The sequence below is a fragment of the Caretta caretta genome, chromosome 14, assembly GCF_965140235.1.
Source record: "Caretta caretta isolate rCarCar2 chromosome 14, rCarCar1.hap1, whole genome shotgun sequence".
Taxonomy (NCBI): Eukaryota; Metazoa; Chordata; order Testudines; family Cheloniidae; genus Caretta; species Caretta caretta.
In genome coordinates, this window is record NC_134219.1 from 14314229 (window position 1) to 14332939 (window position 18711).

At 52.2% G+C, this 18711-nt stretch overlaps 1 protein-coding gene across 6 annotated transcripts in view; it reads left to right on the top strand.

Moving 5' to 3' along the window:
• LOC125621747 (polycystin-1) overlaps nucleotides 1-18029 on the top strand; it is a 62074-nt gene extending 44045 nt beyond the window's left edge. For 2 of the 6 annotated variants that reach the window (XM_048818979.2, XM_048818981.2), the window contains 16 exons: nucleotides 249-398; nucleotides 1159-1223; nucleotides 2174-2397; nucleotides 2689-2806; nucleotides 3167-3342; nucleotides 3985-4187; nucleotides 4868-5059; nucleotides 5959-6113; nucleotides 7301-7431; nucleotides 8424-8592; nucleotides 9698-9826; nucleotides 10973-11147; nucleotides 11715-12002; nucleotides 14427-14561; nucleotides 15026-15340; nucleotides 16549-18029. In XM_048818979.2, the coding sequence (XP_048674936.2) occupies nucleotides 249-398; nucleotides 1159-1223; nucleotides 2174-2397; nucleotides 2689-2806; nucleotides 3167-3342; nucleotides 3985-4187; nucleotides 4868-5059; nucleotides 5959-6113; nucleotides 7301-7431; nucleotides 8424-8592; nucleotides 9698-9826; nucleotides 10973-11147; nucleotides 11715-12002; nucleotides 14427-14561; nucleotides 15026-15340; nucleotides 16549-17265 (3342 nt within the window). In that variant the 3' untranslated portion in view covers nucleotides 17266-18029. Of the gene's footprint in view, nucleotides 1-248; nucleotides 399-1158; nucleotides 1224-2173; nucleotides 2398-2688; nucleotides 2807-3166; nucleotides 3404-3984; nucleotides 4188-4867; nucleotides 5060-5958; nucleotides 6114-7300; nucleotides 7432-8423; nucleotides 8593-9697; nucleotides 9827-10972; nucleotides 11148-11714; nucleotides 12003-14392; nucleotides 14562-15025; nucleotides 15341-16548 lie in introns of those variants that run through there. The other 4 variants (XM_048818980.2, XM_048818982.2, XR_007352576.2 and 1 more) reach the window with 3 other exon arrangements.
• Nucleotides 18030-18711: the final 682 nt, after the last annotated feature.

The following is an 18711-nucleotide window of genomic DNA, read 5'->3' on the forward strand; positions in this document are numbered from 1 at the left end:
CTTAGGGTCCAGCTGTCAGACCCCCTGCCTCCATTTGTGCACTTGCTGCTTCGTATGTGCTCACTGATATCTGGGCACACACTAGCATGTGCATATGCAGGTGACCGAATCTAACACATGTCAACATCTTCCGAGAAGGGCAATGCGCCAGTGCAAAGGGACCGGGTTGGAACCTGGTTCTAGGCATGCCCTCAGGATGGTCACAGCCTCTGGGCAGGAAGCACTCCTCATTCCTCTGTTTCTGACAGGTGGTTGTGGAAGACCCCAACCCACCTGTGCAGGATTCTCAGACTGTGGAGATGGATGTGTGCCTGGAGCACGCTGACCGGGGCAGCTCCTCCTTCCTGTCTATCCCAGGTGGGGTGGAGTCCATCATGGACGGGAGCTCTGTCAGTGGTGTAAGTGAAAGGCCATTCTATGGGCACCTTTTGGTGACGTACAGAGAAAAGGCCCTGGGAGGTGAGGGGCTACGTGTCTGTCTGTCTCGCTGCCCTCCCAGGTGAGCACTGTATTTCTAGACACACACCACTGCCCTTGGGCTTTGGAAAAGATGACTTCTCTGAAAACTGAGCTCCAGCAAAGGAGCCAGGAGTCAGGATGCCCTGGTTTGCAGATGGGGTGGGTTTGCTCACTCTCTGGAGGTCAGCACCATTTTCAGCCCAGGCCATCCTACCTGCTGAGTAGAGTCACTCCTTAACTCTCCTCGCAGAGCCCTCATCCCTGACCCCTCTGCTTTCAGAGCTATGAGAGTGCAAATACAAACCCTCACTGGTCTAGTGTGGGCAAACCCAGTGTCTCCAACTACCAGAGGCAGGTCCCGCACAGAGGGGAGAGCCCCTCACACTTCATCCTGAAGGCTTTTCTTAATCCTTTCATTGCTGGACTAGAGAAAAACAGGGTGCAATCTCAGCAGCACCCTCTCTTTCTCTGTTATTGGAAGCTTCTCTTTGGTTGGATGCAAGGAAGGGTGTGTTCTCTAAAGGGCAATGGTCATTCATATAAAGAGCTTCATAGGGGGATGGAAGCCAAAGGGAAACAGCCATCTTGCTCTAAGGCAGAATGGGTGCCAGGAGACACTCTCCAGGAGTCCTGTTGACCATGTGGCTTCTGTCTCCCCTCCATAGTTCATCTGCACCCCCCTCATCCCTTCCTTTTCAGGAGTCACCTGGGAGTAGGAGGCCAGTGTCCACCCAGGAGAATCTCACCGAAGGGGGCAATGCAAGGTACTTCTGCAGCAAAGGGGGCTGGACAAGGGGATGCAGTGCCCTTAATTGAAGGAGATTCGTGTCTATCCTGAATCAGTGCTTTAGGGGGGACATGGCTGCAGAGAGGCAGATGCAGGCAGGGGGCTGATGGGGTGACCCTCTCCTTTCTTCCAAGATGGGGATGAGAGAACAGCCCCAGTAACACACCCATGCTGGCAAGAGAGCATCAGGTCTCTGCTTGCTGGTGAAAATTAACCCATTATATTCTGAACCAAAGCATTGTTGGAAAAACCTGCATTCAGGCATTTGTAACTTAACTCCCCAGCCAGCTCCGACTACATCCCATTCATGGAAGGACTCCCCAAGTCAGCTTTACATCGAGGGAGAGCTCAGCCTCTGTGTTTTAACGAATCTGCAGTTGCGCTGGCATCCGGCAGATACAGTAACCCTGGTTGTGCGGGCCTGGAGTGGCACTGGAATGGCTGGTGCAGCTCTGCAGTCGGGCTCTGATGCCAGTAATCCAGCCAGCCAGGGCGGTAGGGGGCTTGGCCAGAAGGATGGGGCTGCAATGCAGAGCATCAAGGAGGGTCCCGGTGGGGAAACTACAAGGCAGCTAAGATGAGGAGACTCCTCAGAGCTTTGACAAGTCCATGGAGATATCTCTGTGGGTGGAAGGGGTCTATAAACCCTCTCCAGCTGATGTCTGGACTGAGGAATTTGCACAGGCCCATAAAAAGACAGGTGACAAATGCGAGCCCCATGCAGCAGAGGGAACACGGGGCCTATGTTAATAGGCTGGTCTGATGGTTAGACTGCAGATGACAAATTCATGACCGATGACCAGCCAGGCAGGAGGGCGGTTCCTGTCCAAACCCAGAACTGTCACACTCTGAACGTCCGAGCCAGGAAGGGACCTCCTTTGCACTAGGACCAGAGCTCAGCAGTGTGTCGCCCCTTTGGTTCTGCAGGGTCGCGAAACACTGGCCCTCCTGCGACAGCATCTTCGACATCCCAGATCTTCTGAACTCAGATCCCCTGGTGAGCCAAAGTCGGATCCTCAAGAGGAAGAAGGCCTTGCTGAAGCTGGGAATTGAGTCCGCATCCAGCTCTGATGATGACCCCCTGTCCTTCTCCTTAGGGGACTCTGAGGATAGCAGGAGAGACAGCCGTGGCGACCACCTCACCCACTCTGGTACCCCAAACAAATCTCCTCTCTCCTTTTCCTCCTCCCAGCCTCCCCCTCCCCCTGCCATCTTCGTTCTCCAGCTCAGGATTCACAGTGTGCAGGTCCAGCTTTAGTGTGACAAATGCATCTGCTGCTACAATAGACAGAATGGCCCTGGCTCCTACTGACGCCGAGGGGAGTTTTGCCATTGAGCTCAGTGAGGCTAGAACTGAGCCCAAGGTGCTCCTGTCTTTCCTCTCCTGCCCTGGCTGCAAAGCTGTCTCACTGAGCACCATCCTCTCCCTCTCCACTTAACAGAGGAAGATTTGCTCAACTCCATCATAGCTGAGACTCAGTGGAGCAGCTCCTCAGACTGCGTCACGTCCGACAGCGGCAGGTTCTCGCCCCGAGCTGAGGCGGATCTAGTCTCCGATGTGTACGTACCCAGGCCCTGCTCAGAGCACCCCCAAAAAACTAAGTGGGGAGCCCAGGCCAGAGAGATTCATAGAGCATAAGGCCAGCAGGGACCATTACGATCTAGTCTGACCTTCTCCGAGATGGTTTCTCCCGCAGCTGCACTGCCAGGAATGGGACACCTGTAGACCCTGACCCCGAGGGGTGGTGCTTTTTGTGAGCTCAGAATTCAGAGCCCAGAATTCTTGTTCTGTTTTCTTTTAGTTTTGGGTATTTAATGTCCCGCCCATCTCCAAGGGCTCTGGTGCAGCTCAGGGGGCCTCTCCCCAGTCCCAGGCTCAGTGGTTGATGATCATGAACCACCATCTCTCTCCCATTACAGTATGGAAAGTTCCTGCAGCACCTGGTCCGATGGCATCCCAGAGCAGGGGAGGAGCGGCAGGGGTTTCCTGCCCAAGTCCTTCTCCTATATCTACGCCCTGACAAGCCCTGGCAGCGCGCTGCACCCTGATCCAGAGCCTCTGTCTGCCCCAGTGTCGTCCTTCTCCACCCGGATCGGTGTGTGAGGCACCTGGAAAAGGGGACCCACCCTTAACTGAGCTGGACCAATGGGGCTGAGGTGGGGGGAAGGAAGAGAATTCCTGCCTGTGAGAATGGTTTCGCATCGGGGGGACCCTAAGGCTGGGTCACTGCGGGGATCTAACATCTGTTGGCAACTTGCAGGTCATGGTTTGAACGCCTCTTCGTCCCGTTCTTCTCTGACTGCTCCAAGCAGAGATTGCACCTAGCACCCCCACGGCACCACCTGGGAAGTGAACGGTGCATCCCTGTTTCCTGCCCCACAGCACCAGTTTGGGAGGGAAGCCAAATCTCGCAGCTGCGGCCCACGTGCCTGCCGCTGGGCCACCACATGCTTGGCGAGAGGAATAACTCCAAACACAGGTTGAAACGGCTGCATCTCCAGGGAGAGGCAGCAACCAGGGAGGAGAGGGGAGCCTGGATCCCAGCGCAGAGGAAGGGAAGCCAAGTGAAAGCAGCTGGATTGGTTTCTATAGCCCTAGAAATGCCAAACCCTGCCCCTGTGCAAGGGGAAGCAGTGGGGCTGCCCCAGTGCTGTGGGCAGGGGAGGGTAATGTTGAGTCTGCGGGGTCCAAGTGATGATGGGGGTTTAAACAACAACTCTGGTTGCTTTTCCTGCAGGGGTGTCCCGCAGACCCTTGGAGTGGCTCTTCCCTGGCTGGGTGCTGCCCATGACCTATGCTTTCATCTTCCTGCTTCTAGCAGGCTGCTTCACCGTCACCATCCTCTATGGCTCCTCCCTCCATGACCACACTGCCCTAATGTGGCTCATCTCCTGCGTCTTCTCCTTCGTCACCTCCTTTGTGCTGCTGGAGCCACTGAAGGTAACGGCCCCTACTCCTCTCAGCGCTGTAGATAACCCTCCGGCTTTGCCCATTCCCAGCCCTTTCCAGCTGAGAGCCACACAACATTTTGCAGACATCCGTTATTTCACAGCACCCTTAAGGTGGGATGACGCTGCCCCCATTGTCAGATGGGGAAACTGAGGCAGGGAAATGGTGAATGACCTGCCCAAGGTGACACAAGTGAGTGAGTGGCCAGTGGGGATGGAACTCCGGAGACCTCAGTGCAGATCCTCCTGCACACAGACTTAGAGGAGGGACTGTTTCACACTCGCCCATTGGCTTTGTTTGAATCCCTGCTTACTACTGACTCACTTGTGTTACCTGGGGCAAGCTGCTGGCCCTCTCTGTGCCTCAGTTTCCCAGTCTGTAAAGTTGGGGCAGTGTTGTCCCAGTTATCCCAGGAGGCTGGATGGGAGCTACTGCATACCCTGCTGGAATCAAGCCGGGGGCATTCAGTGGAGATTGGAGACTTTGCCCTCCCCCACTGAGGGTTTATTCAACACCCCTCCCCCTTCACTCTGGGCATCCCGCACTTCCACCCATGGGGCATTGCTCTGTGGGTCGGGGTGACTAGCTGCTCTCTGCGGCCTTAGAAGAGTAACAGCCCCTGGCCCTGGAGAGCTGGGTCTCGGACACTCTCCACTGTCCTGTCGTGGCAGGTGGTGCTGGAGGCCCTGCATGCTGCTCTCATCACCAAGCCGGTGGACAGTGAAGGAGAGGGGCTGGTGGAGGAGCTGCTGGTAAAGCCAATGCCCGAGCGCATTGGGAAGGTGCGAGTGCCCTGTGGATACGGGCTTCTCCAAGCCAAGGAGGAGGCGAGGAAAGTGCGGGCACTCCGAGCGCTGATGAGGGTAACGCATTCCCCTGGGACTCGTCCCACCTCACTTGGCTGCTGCTAAGAAGCCAGTGGGGGACCCCCATCACTCAGCTCCTAGGGAGTCCTTGGGATGCCGAGGGAGGGATACAGGACATTCATGGAGTGCCGCACTTATGCTCTGAGGAACGGCCCAAGGGGAATTTAACCTAGACCCTTCTTTTCTGCTGTCCCCATTCTCTATTTTCACCCCCAGCTGCATTCCGGCTGGGCAGTGAACCCTGCCTGAGGGCACCAGCTCTCCAGTTACAACTTAAGGGCACCAGCTGGCAACTGAACCCAGCCCCTCCTTCCGACCGCAGTGCCAGTGTTATAATGCACCCCCCGTGCTCAGAGCTGAGCTACAGGAGAGCACCAGTTTACTGGCAAGAGAAGGAGGCCAGCGTGGATTTTTATACATCACCCAGGCCCAGAAGCCTTGGCTGTGTTTTGTACCAGGAGCCAAAGGGGCCGCCGCGGCAGGGGTGGGGTGGAGGATGTGTGATGTATTGAACTAAAAGGCAGAATCTCAGCTGGAAGGGCTCACTGTGGCCACTAGATGTCAGTGTGAGTTTGGATTTGTGCCGTTTAGCTGCACCTGAAGATAGCTGGATCCCGTCCAAACTCCTGGCTGTTTCTCCAAAGCTCGTGATGCAGGGCTCTGGGCCTGATGGCCAGGCAATTAAAAGCTTCCCATTGTTCCAAGATTGTCCATGATGGGGTTTCTAGCATCTTCCTCTGGAGCATCAGGCTCTGGCCCCTCTTGGAGACAGGAGATGAGCTCGACTGACCCTTGGCTTGCCCTTGTATGGCAGTTCCCATCCTGCGGAGTCCCCTTTCTCAGCCCACGATCCAGCTTTCCTTACCTGAATGCCTCCATTTTCTCCCTCTCCCCAGAGCTGTCTCACCCACATGCTCTTTCTCCTGGTGGTTCTGACTGTCAACTACCAGAGCTGCGTCCACCACCGCAATATCCATCTCCTGCACGCTGCTGTCAGACAGGCCGTCGCCGCCCCAAATAACAGAGGACTCAACTTCTCCTCTGTGCGCAGGTGAGGACCCCAGACGGGGTAAAGGGCGGAGCAGTGATGTGTTGTTGTAGCCTGTTGTTCAGCTGTTGATTGATGCCCTGAAGCCTGAGTATGTAGAGTTGTATTATACTGAAGACCCCACATACTCATGCTTCCGGGCATCAATCAACAGCTGACTAATAGGCTTCAGGAAGAAAATTTCCCCATGTGCCGGTTATGACATAACTGCCTTCTGCAGTGATGCTGGTCACTGGAGATGGGATTATGGGCTAGCTGGACCACAGTTCTGGTCTAAGACTATCTCTGTCCCTGGAGTGAGAACACCTGAAATCTGTGGAGTTTTAGGGTACCAGGCTCGAAACCTGGTGGTGGCTTTGATGCAATTTAAATATGGAATGTTTTTGACATGAGTTACCATGGAACTAACAATGACCCCTAACGCAGCATCCCCTGTATGTTTCTACTGATAGTCAATGTAATTCCTTCTACACCACCCACACATTGTTTGTTTTCCTTGTGCTGCAGGTTTTGAATGGCCGGTGCAGAACTTGTAAACACTTTGGGCCAAGGCCTGTTGTTTACAGTATATTTGTACAGCACCTCACACAACGGGGCCTCCAGGCACTATGTAATATACAAATAATTTCACTGTAGAAGTAGCAAGGGGGAAGCTGGGGCTGGATAGGGGTCAGCTGGTGATGGGTAGGAGGCAGTTTGGAATTTTGGGATAATCTCATTTGAGCTGGATGTTTTTGTTCTGAGTTTGTACAGCGCCTAGCACCATGGGGCCTTGGTCCACGACTAAGGCTGCAAGGTGCTGCCACAATACAAACACTAAATAATACTAATGATCAGCGGTGAAATGGTTAACAGGGTTGATATTTAAATTGCCCCCTTTAGATTTCAGAGTTAACCCACTGAAACGAATGGGGCAGTTCACCCCTTTCAGAGCGTGTCAGGCTCTCTGCAGACTCAGGGAAGACGACGCTAAGTTGGTTTGTGCTCAGTTCCTATTTTCATGGTTATCTTCACAACCATCAGGGCTACAAACATACTGACTTAAATAAGGAAAGCTGAGAGTCCACAACAGGACTCCACTCAGCTGGGCATGTTCTGCAGGGGTGGGATGGTGGGGTACACAGGGTGCCAGCCAGTTATACTGCACTGGGGTGAAATGCACCTGTTCCCCTGGCCTCTTTGTTTTGCAGTTACACCGACACGTGGGAGTGGATAGACTCTGTGTTACTGAGCTACCTCTACAACAATCCCCGACTGACCCTGGTTGGGGTGCCTCGTCTCCGGCAGGAGAGCTCTGCTGAGAATGTACCTCTGGATCTGGGTGAGGGTTGGTAAAATCACCCCCACTGATGGCTGGGAGAAGGGTATTGGGTGGGGAGGAATGTGGGCCCCAAAATGGCACCAGCCAGAGAGAGTCTGCTGCTCCATTTTAGCTAGCCTGGAGTATAGACCTGAAAGGAAGCATCATCCCCCATTTGACAGGTAGGGAAACTGAGGCACGGGAGGATTATGACAAGCTCAAGATCATGCAGTGTTACCAATAACATCTGAGGGTTCAGATTCCCTGTTCACTGCTCTAACCACTAGAGAAAGTTTAGGGGGTACTGATGTTTCTAACTGGTTTCTCTCTACAGTCCCGGGGGTTGAAGCCTGTGTGTAATACTGGGTTGGGGGGGTCACAGCCCAGCAGCCACTTCCTCAAACACTGAGCATTGAAGGGTGGCGCACAGGGGAATGGAAAGGCAGGAAAGCCCGCAGGTCCAGACATGGGCACAGAGGAGGTGAAGTCACTGGGGAGATGGGGACTAAGGATCATCCCAGTGGCTATGGGATATCACTGGACACATCCAGGCATTGAATCTTGGTGCAGGGCTGGAACTTCCTGAGCCAACAGAGGCTGACTGTGCTGCGAAGGGAGCTCCTACAGAAGGAGGGTGGGGGACAGGACAGAGAGCCCTGCTCTTGATCCTGCAGTCCTGCCTCTCACTGACCTTCATGGAAGTTTGGTCTGAGTCAGGAATGCAGGCTCAGGCCCCCCTTTCGATGCTTTGGAGCAAGCCCTGCTGGCCAATGTGGGAGGGCGAAGATGGGGGAACACCCAGCTGAACCCTAAACAAACAAGGAATGGGATTGGAAGGAGGGGTGGAGGGCAATGGAGGAGGTGGAGGACACAGGCTAGGTGCAGAGGGGAGACACTGGGATAACCTAGATCTGGAGAGCAAAATAAGGAGTGTTGTTTCTAAATGGGCATCTGAACTTATTAATGTGCAACCCAAAATCTCGTCCTCCCCCTCTGGTTTTCTGCACCCTCAGTGCTCCCCCAACCTGGGCTTGGGTCTCTCTTGACACGTCACGTCACTAACAGAACCTGTCCCCTCTGCCACTTGTCAGCACCCAGAGCAGAGGTTTCCAGGAGTGGCCAAGTGGACAGAGACGCATGCTCTGATCCCAGTCTCCAGAATTCATCCCATGACTCTATCGGGTAAGAACGCTGGCACAGGGCGGAGTGAGCACTAATTGGCAGCTGAGAGCAGGAATGGTGCAGTTGTGCAACCAAGACGCTTGGCTGTGGATTTCCACTTCTGGGCTCCCCGTCCCATGGGTCAGCTCAGGAGTCCCCAGTCTAGTAGCCCCAGGTTGCTTCACTGAACCCCCAGGAAGGTTCCACTTTTGCTTTTACAAGAAACTCTTCCAGGGGAGTGTCCCAATCCAACAATGACTCCATGGGGGACGTGATTTACCCCAATTCTTGCCCCCTTTCCCCACCCAGGGCTGTGGCATCTCCAATTTCCCTGAGTGCTAGCTGACAATCAGCAGTAAGGTTCCTTCTATTTAGATAGCAGTCGTTCGTAGGACTTGAAGGGACCACGACAGGTCATCTAGTCCGGTCCCCTGCACTGAGGCAGGACTAAATATTCAGAAGGATCCCAAAGCATTTCACAAACTATGGACCTGATCCTGCAAGTGGCTGGGCATCTGCAACTTCCATTAACTTCAGTGAGTGGTGAGGATGCTCAGTACCATCCAGGAGGCGCTCAACACCTTGCAGCCGCAGACCCCAGGATAGATAAGATATAGCTATATCACACATAGGAGACACTGGAACACAGCAACTGTGTCACAGCCCGCAACAACTACTACGCAATTGCACAAGAGAGGAAGTGAAGGAGAAGACCACAGCCAGCTGGAAATACAGAGCAAATCCAGGGAGGCAGAATATGTGCCTCCTAGGTTGGAAGTCGGCCATGACACAAGGATTAAAGATCTCGTCTCTCACTGAACAGGCCATGCAGTCTTTAATAACAAGTGGCCATGAATTTCAATTCACGTATTACCCAAAGGTCTATGCAGAAGCACTGGGTCACTAGAGACTCAGATAATAGGGTTATGGCCTGAATCCCTAGCTCACCTGTTTGCAGCACCCTGGGTTTTCCCTGGAGGTATCCCATCTAAATGTGGGGCTGGTCCATCCCTGTTCTAGCTTGGGATCTGACCAGATCACAGCCCAAGTTAGGGCTCCCAATCCAGCCTCTCCCTCACTCTGTTTCACAGCTACATTTTCTGGTCTCCCCATCCATTTCTTCTAGGTTTTGGATTTGGGGGCACGTCAGAGTTTACCACACTAACACTGGCTGCTGGAGGGAGCTTGGAAACAGCTCTGCCAAAGCCCAAAGGACACTGGCTGACCTGCGAGCCAGCAACTGGATCAACAAAAGGCAAGTCACTCAGGGCCTTACCTTTTTTCTTTGACAACTGGGCTGGGAAGTGGAAATTGAAATTAATTTCAGTAGGTTTCACAGCATCATTTTGGGTGCTTTAAGTGCTCACCTGTGGGAGGGAGGGTTATTGCATGGCTATTTCTCCCCTGCAGTTGCTCTGTCTGTCTAGCCGTCTGAGTGGGACATGACTATCCTGAGAATGCAAGGTGATGTCGGTTGTTCTCTCCTGTTGTGCGGTGGCCACTGTTGTTCCATTGCCCCCATTCCCTTGCTCTGAAGTGGAGCGGAGCAACTCCAGATGACTCAGAGAAAGAGAGAGATCCTCCAGGCCACGGAACTGCACAGTGCAATGGCCAGAACTGCTGAGCCACCGACTGGCACGGGCTGGAGAGCAGACTGTCAATTTAATCACCAAAAACAATCGGGTTGAGGGGACATTGCCAGCGGTGGCCACTTAGAATAAGGGAGCAAACCCCCGGGGATGGAGGACCTCCAGATGGGAAAATCAGGGTTTGTGAGGACAAAATTCACTGTTATTTCCACTGCATCTGGGACTCCTTGGGACCCAATAACTCTGCAGCTGGCTCACATGCTATATATACATCATTGGCTGGGGTCAGTAGGTTTCACAGCATCATTTTGGGGGTCCCTGACTCTGAGTCTGGCTGCCAGGGGGCCGAAAGGCAGCATGGCTGAGACCCTGACTTAGGGTAGGAATTGAGGCTCTCAAAATATTCAGAGGATCCCAAAGCATCACCGTAAGGCTGAGATCACCCACAGAAATGGTTCAGTTCAGCCTTGCTTATCCGAATGGCACGAGAGAGGCTGAATAAATGCAGATAATGGCAACATTGGGAGTTTCTGGTGTAATTTATAGATGGCAGGTGATTTGCCTCTGTGGTGGATAGCTGACGTAGCATTGCATGTCTGTGCACAGTCTAGGGAATCTGATGGCTAGTGACCTGTTAGGGGTATCCCAACTTTATCCCTGAAAGTGGAAAGTCGAAACAGTGTTTCCCAGCAATCAGATTGAAATGTCCCCATTAGGAGGACCAAGAATTGGGCCCAATTACCCAGCATTCCAGAGCCCTGGAAAATATTTCTTCTCAGCTCACTGTTCTTGGCTCTCTCCCTGCACGACAGGACCAGAGCTGTGTTTCTGGAGTTTACCCAATACAACACTGATGTCAACCTGTACGTGGCCGTAATGCTCCTGCTCGAGCTCCCGTCAGTCAGACCGGCTGTTCCTTCCATCCTCATCCTACCCTACCAAATGCTGCGCTTACATACGCGGCTGGACCTTCCACTTGCCCTTGTGGTATGTACTCTGCATTGCGAGATGCTTCCAAGGCTCGGGGCTGTCTCCCAGCAGAATGGAGCCAATGTTTAACCCGCTCCAGTGGGCCTGCTTTCTCCAGAGGTGGTGTCACAAACTGTCTCAGCAGGAGGAGTTTGCTGTATGATATCATAGGTGTCTGCAGGGAAACCTTAGCTCCGCAGTGGTAGCTAATTACAGTCCAAATAAATGTTTGCCTGACTGTATGTGGGTCTGTGGTGGTTACAGTCTCTGATTAGATGAATCCCAGGAGTGCATTCCCAATGGATATTCCAGGGGGATCTATCCAAGGCTCTGCTTCCTAGTGACAGGGTGGTGTACCTTGGCTCTCTGGTCCCTTATGATGTGGCACACAACAGAGTAATTCCTGTGCGCAGTAGCTACTCTGTATCTGTTGGGATGATGCTAGTTACCTGCTCTGTTTGTTTAGGCTTCAGAAGTAGCACCATAGCTACCAGGTTCCTGCTGTATCCACCTTTGTCCTTGCTACTTAACCCAATGTGCAGCAGGAAGGCAGATTCTTTTCTCACTTGCTCTGGCTTCTTTCAGGTCTCCCTGCTCGTCTTCAGCGTGGCCTTTCTCCTGCCAGAGCTGTCGCTCTTGTCTCAGGAGGGGGCCTCCTGTTTGGGTCAGAGCCGCTGTTGGCTCCAGCTGCTCCTGGCGCTGCTCTCCATTGCAGTTGGCGCCTTGCACTTTGCGCACATCTGGCTGGCAGATGTGCGGCTCAAGCATTACCGGGGACACCGCCAGGCTTTCACCAGCTTCTATGAAGTGGCACAGCTGGCTCGGATGGAAGTCTGTCTCTCGGCCCTGCTGCTGACCATCACCACGCTGAAGGTGAGTGAGCGCACAGAGTTCTGTGATTCCCCAAGGTCACATGTCACGTCAGTTGCAGAGCTAAGGATGGAACCCAGGAGTCCTGACTTCCACTCCCCAGCTCTAACACCTCCCCAGGGTCCTTCGGTGTATGTCGGGAACCCCATTCCCAATGTTCCAAAGTTGCTGATTAACAGCCTGGCTCATCTCCCACAGAAATCTCAATCGGAGCCTTTCCACTGGTTTTCTGTTCAGTCTGAGCCCTAGTTCACATGTTGTGGGAAACATTTTATCTACTCAACAGCCATCACTAGAAAGCCACCTGGGTGTTGTGCATAGGAATAAATCAGGGCCGATCTTGATCTCCGTTACATTGGTGTAACCCCTCAACCATTGCCAGGCTGCATGACCTAAACACATTCCAGATTCTCATCTGCCATCACCAGCATGCGAGGGCACCTGGAAATGGGCTGGAATTTGTAGAGAGATAAAAACATAAGAACCACCATACTGGGTCAAACCAATGTTCCATCTAGCCCAGTATTCTTTCTCTGACAGTGGCAGTGCTAGATATTTCAGAGGGAATGAGCAGAACAGGGCAATTTTGAATGATCCATCCAGTCATCGAGTCCCAGCTTCTGTCACTTGGAGGTTTACACCCGCATGGGGTTGTCCCTGACCATCTTGGCTAATAGCCATTGATGGACCTATCCTGTGTGAACTTAACTAATTCTTCTTTGAACTCAGTTATACTTTTGGCCTTCATAACATCCCCTGGCAATGAGTTCCACAGGTTGACTGTGCATTGTGTGAAGAAGTACTTGCTTTTGTTTGTTTTAAACCTGCTGCGTATTAATTTCATTGGGTGACCCCTGGTTCTTGTTACATGAAGGGGTATGTGATTGGACTCGTGGTGCCTTCAGCAATCACAACCCTTGCTGCCAGCTGTCCCTAACTCCCTTGGGTAACAGTCCCCACCGCTCACCCCAATGGAGAATTATGTGGGAGCAGATCATAGGGTGAATTTGAAGCCAAAGTGGTTTCTCTCTCATAAATAAACCAGGTGACTCTGAAGTCTCTGGCCGGACATCAATGGCTGATCCCCCAACCTGCCTCTGCAGCACATCGCTCTCTCTGTTACTCTGAGAGTCCCAGCTGCTCTGGCCCCATCTGGTCTCTCTCTAATAATATCTTCACCACCACATGGAAGTAGGACATCCTTCTTCATCCAGCAGCCCTTGTGCATGGTGGCAAGTGGTGTGAGACAGTGTCAGGCCTGAGCTGCTAACAGCCTGGATGATGTATACCTTCTCGTTAGCATGCATATATTAAATTATGCCACTATGACCTTATAATTGTCATTGGGGCTGCTGCTGAGATGTAATATCTTCATTCCTTTCTCCCGCTTCCTAATGAATTGGCCGAGTGGCCCAGCTGCTGTCTTCCAGGCTTGCTGTATTTATGGTTCACTGTCGACCATTACTTGCTTAATGCATAGACAATAAAAGAGCGAGCAAGCAAACAAACGGATAAAGGCTGCTGGGAGTCAAAGCTGAAAAGTCAGTAAAGAGAAAGGGACCCCCGGAGCAGCCCCCTGGAGAGCTGGGAGGATGGGGATCTCTGACACGAGATCACGTCTGAGAGCTGGCCATTCCCAAGACACCGCTTTCATGGAGTGTGCATGCCAGATGAGTGCATACAGGGGGTTCTCAGTATACATCAGGGTTGCGTTCTTGAAAAGGGCGACAGATACTGAAACGATGGATACCGGAGAATTTTTCCCCATAAGAAATAATGGTCTGCCCTGTCTCTTCCTGCCCAGTTCCACCCCTCCTCCGAGCACGCCCAATCCCTGCTCCTCCCTTTCCCTCGCAGCATCTCCTGAATGCCAGGGGAAGCACCCAAAGAAAAGCCATGCAAAAGGAGAAGCGATTGATATGTGGATCAGGACCGATGTGAATCGGAACATGTTCCCCTATTGATATACCGGGGACCCCCTGTACCAGCTGGCTTGTGTGCGCCTGGATTATCCATTCAGGGAGTGCAGCACGAGCACATAAGGCCCCCAACTACGGTACCGCTGTCCTATGGCCTGGTTGCAATGTGGTTAAAATGTAGTGTAGATGGGACCTAACCCCATAGCCAGGTTAAAACTCTCAACATACGCCAGCTTTTGGTGGGTTACAGGGGCATGGAAGATTCTGCCCCAGGCTGCAGCTTTTAACGGCCACATTGCGACTGGGGGTCATAGCCAGAACAAAGACTGGGCCTTTGAGAAAGACGATGCCCTTGTTTCGCCTGGCTTCCCTCACCTGGCCACACAGGCTCCTCAGACACCTCGTGTGAGACAGAGCAGACTGAATATACTTGGGGCTGTTTGAAATGTCACTTTTCTGATGACATCTAACCAGGCTTCGTGCTCCGCAATGGACCTTCTCCCCCTAGATCGTACGGCAGCTGCGCTTTGTCCGGAGATGGTCTGCGTTTGGGAAGACATTCCAGCATGCACTGGGAGAGCTAGTGGCTGCCACGCTCCTCTTCCTCCTGCTGCTCCTTGTCTATGCCCAGTGTGGATGTCTGGTAGGTTATGCAGAGACTGGCTCTCAGCAGTGGGAGTGTGTGTGGAGAGTAGGATGGGGTTCTGCATGGTCATGACTCTTACCGGTACAGGGCACTATGCAGTGAATTCCTGTATAGGCTTGATACAAAACAATGCAATGCGTTTGTCTCTCTGCTACTCTGCCGCTGGGCATCAGCTCTGTCAGAGGAGGAACACCCTTCCCCAGAGCTCCTCAGTCAGTCTCTCCACTGCTCCCCAAGAGGGACCCACCCACTGCTGAGATGAGATCAGAGTGTAGTGCTCATGTGCATTCACGCCGTCTGTTTTGCTCTGCTTCATCAGTGAACTGGAAAGTTGACTGGGAGCGACCCACCCCCACATGAGGGCAACGGGGGCTTGTGCAATTGCTCAGGATGCTGTAGACAGGAAATGGTGAAGACACCTTTCCTAGCGATAACCCTTACGTTGTCTCTCTCATTCCCAGGCCTTCTCTGCTACAGTAGAGGAGTTCAGAACATTCCGATGTGCTGTCTATGCACTGCTTTCGGCCCTCCATGGGAAAGTGGCTCTCCTGTCCGTGATCCAGGAATTCCCCACCCTCGGCACTGCATACGTCCTCAGCTTCACGGTCAGCTTGCTCTGCGTTGGCAGCCGTTTCCTTTGTGCTGTCATCCTTCACAGCTACCGCACTGTCCAAGCTGAAATGTACCACCCTGCTATTGAACCGCAGGACTACGAGATGATAGAGTTCTTTGTGAAGAGGTTCAAACTGTGGATGGGGCTCAGCAAAACTAAAGCGGTAAGAAAGGGGGAAACATGGGTGTAGAGCAGCCAGCAAGCCAGAGTCTGGTGCTGCAGCATCAGAGCAAGGTGAACTGAAACCAGGGCTTAATTTGTGTCAGGGCTTGACCAGGCTGAGCCCTGGCACTTCTGGGCCTGGCAGTTCCAAGCCCTGGCACCTCTGGGCTTGTTGCATCAGTTATGAATGTAAAAAAATTGCTTGAGCCCCGGCCTCTTTTTCATTACAAATTAAACACTGGTTGAATCCCTCAACTCTTAGGCTGGGGTAAAGTCTGATCTTACAGCAGGGTACATCTGGATTAACTCCTTCCGTGGGGTCCCTCGGCTTTACACCACTGTTACTGAGATTGTACTCCAGCCCCCTATCCTTCCCTAACCTCTATCCTGCCCTGGAGTGACCAGCCTTTTAGGAAGAGAAGGGAATTTAGCTTCCATGTAAGAGGGCTCGCTTTTCCCCCTTCCTCTCCTTCTGGATAGTAAGGCTCAGCTTTTACCCAGCTGCTATCCCCCAGTCGGTCTACTGGCTGCAGTGGGATTACATGGGTGTGATTTGATCCTAGCAGGTCAAGACTTGGAAGAAGCAGAGAGTGGAGCATATAATGCAAGGCGATCTTGGATTGCTCCTCTCTTTGGAGAGGGGAAGGACAGCCTTGTGGCTAAGAGATATCTGGGTTCATTTCCCTGCGCTGGCTTCTTGCCTGGCCTTGGGAAAGTCACTTGCCTTAGCTTCCCCATCTAAGGCTCCATTCATAAATGGTTAATGGAAGTTATAAGCATGTTAGAGAGAGTAGTATGTTTGCAGTGTTGTAGCCATGTTGGTCCCAGGATATTAGAGAGACAAGGTGCATGAGGTAGCATCTTAGGTTGGTGAAAGAGACAAGGGGACCTGAAGAAGAGCTCTATGCAGCTCAAAAACTTGTCTCTCTTACCAGCAGAAGTTGGTCAATAAGATATTACCTCCCACACCTTGTCTCTCTAGTATGTGGAAAAGATGGCTGTAAGCAACCTGGACTCTAATGATTTAAACCATCTATTAACCCTTCCTAAACCATTATAAATGGAACCTTAATATAAAGTGTGATGGAAAAGCCTATAAGTAACACTGCAGGAAAGAGCGCACTGTTGGGGCCCTCTTACCCCACCAAAGGTAGCAGCACTAGGCTCTGGGATTCTCAGGGGATTTCCTCTTTTTTCCTTGTCATTCAGTTCCGCCACAAAGTAAAGTTTGAAGGGATGGACTCCTTGATTTCACGCTCCTCCAGGAACTCCAAACGCTCCCGCCTCCTGTCTGCTGGCACCATCTTCCGCTGTGCCAGTTCCACCGTCTCCTCCAGCTCCTGCAGCTCAGAGGAGCTGGCCCTTTCAGAGAGCCCTGTCCTGGAGCCATACAATGTACAGTTTTACTTGGACCGTCTACCCTCTGCAGTCAATAACCTTCTGGACCAGTTTGACCGGGTCATTAGAGTCATGGAGGATGTATGCCAGTTGGAGAGGGGTCTGGAACAGGCTCAGAAAAGAATTAATGACAAGAAGGGACAGAAGAGCCTGCAGGGGGAGAAGGTGACATCAGTTAAGCAGCTAGAGCTACCGAGGACTTACAGCACCTTCCCGGAGTCTGCCCTGGTCAGACTGAGGGCCCACAGGGCCAAGGTCTCCAATGGCAATGCCACTGATGGGCACAAGCTGGTCCAGCAGCCTCCAGCAGGTGGGATACCTCACCCAGTGGCTGGGTGTGCATCCAGGCTGGTTGGCCCTCCAATATCAACTGATCTCTACCAAAGGCTTACCCAGGCACCAGGCATTTCGTGCAAGTGGAGACCAAAGAGTGAGGAGGGGCAGGGCAGTTTGTGCCATGAAGTTCCTCAGAGGCAGATCCCTTTAAAGAGAAGAGCATGGCAAACAGAAGGAGCTGAGAACGTGTAATGAGACGAAGGTAGAAATCAGGTCATTAAGGGAAGGTCAGACTCCTGTCCCAGCCCTGGAAACGGAGGCCTCTCAATTTCCAAAGGGTGCTTCACTCACAGCATCTACCCTGCTGGGCAAAGGCTGTCCTTGTGAAGGACAAATCTTTGCATTAGCTCAGTCCTTCACCCCTCTCCAGCACAGTGCACCAGAATGCCATTGTTCCCAACTCCTCAGGGGGTCCGACAGTGGGCATGTGATGCCAGTTGCTGGGGCAGAGCTGAAACCCAGCAAAATCATTACATGGTGGTGCTCCCCTCAGAAGTGAACAATAAAGTGGGCAGTTTCATAAGAACTGCAAGAGATATGATGGCTGATGATACAGTAGCAAGTCCGTCCCTTTCACAGTATTAGTGCTGACGGCCTCCCCCCTTCACAGAAATGGGCTAATCGAAAGGCAGCTGGAGCAACCACCCCCGAAGAAGCTCTCCCCATATTGCTGCTGAGATCCCCCAGACTGAGACTTGTCAGTTGCTTCCCAGCGCTTTGGAACACTCTCCTGAATAGCCTGAAACAAAGGCAGGTGCAGTAGCTACCCTTGAACAATTCTATCCTGAGAATCAACTCCTGGATGATTTTTTTTTTTTAATGGCATTAAAGAATGTGTGGAAAATGAGTTTATTTGAATTAATCACTAACACCAGCTATAGTACACACACATTATAGACACAACCATGCAATGTATTTCGCTAACTAAATTAAAAGATTTATTATAAAGGTAAGAATGGTTGAATGCATTGGTCTGTCCGTACGGCTGTGTTTTTGTGTCTGCTACTTGCATCTGGCCATTGCATTTCCTGGCTTTAGTGCCAAGTGCCCATTCATTCCCTTTGTGAACTGTGTCCTGTGCGCTCCCCAGTCTGTTCCTCCTGTAGACACTGAAGCATGGCCCTTGGCGTGGTGGTGCCATGGCTGCTGTTCCCATTTTTTCCAGGGTCGCTTTCTGAGGCCTTCCCTATCCTCGCTCAACTCCTTTATCTAGAAATCAGAATTTCCTACCCCGAACAACCCACTGCCCCAGCTAACTTTCTTGGTGTGACACATCATAACCGTGTTACTACAAAGAACCCTGATCCCTAATCCTTCGTTTGGATTTATATGCCTTGCAGCTTGGGTCCCATCACCTGGAGGCAGTGTGTTTAGGGATGGCTGTTGTGTACCTCTTAGATGAAGCCCAGCAGGAGGCTGAAATGGAAGATTTCCAACCCTCTGAATGCCCTGTTGACTGTAAACTGCATCCGTCCCTCATCCCCAGTTACATTTCTGCAGCTCTGTTTCCAATGCAGTGAAAGCACTTGCTTGGGCAGGAGAGGATGTCATTAAAGTTTATCGTCTCTTTGCTCATAACTCTCACTTGGATATGATTTTGTGAAGGGTGGCAGGGCTCCAAGAGTCAGAGGAGGAAAT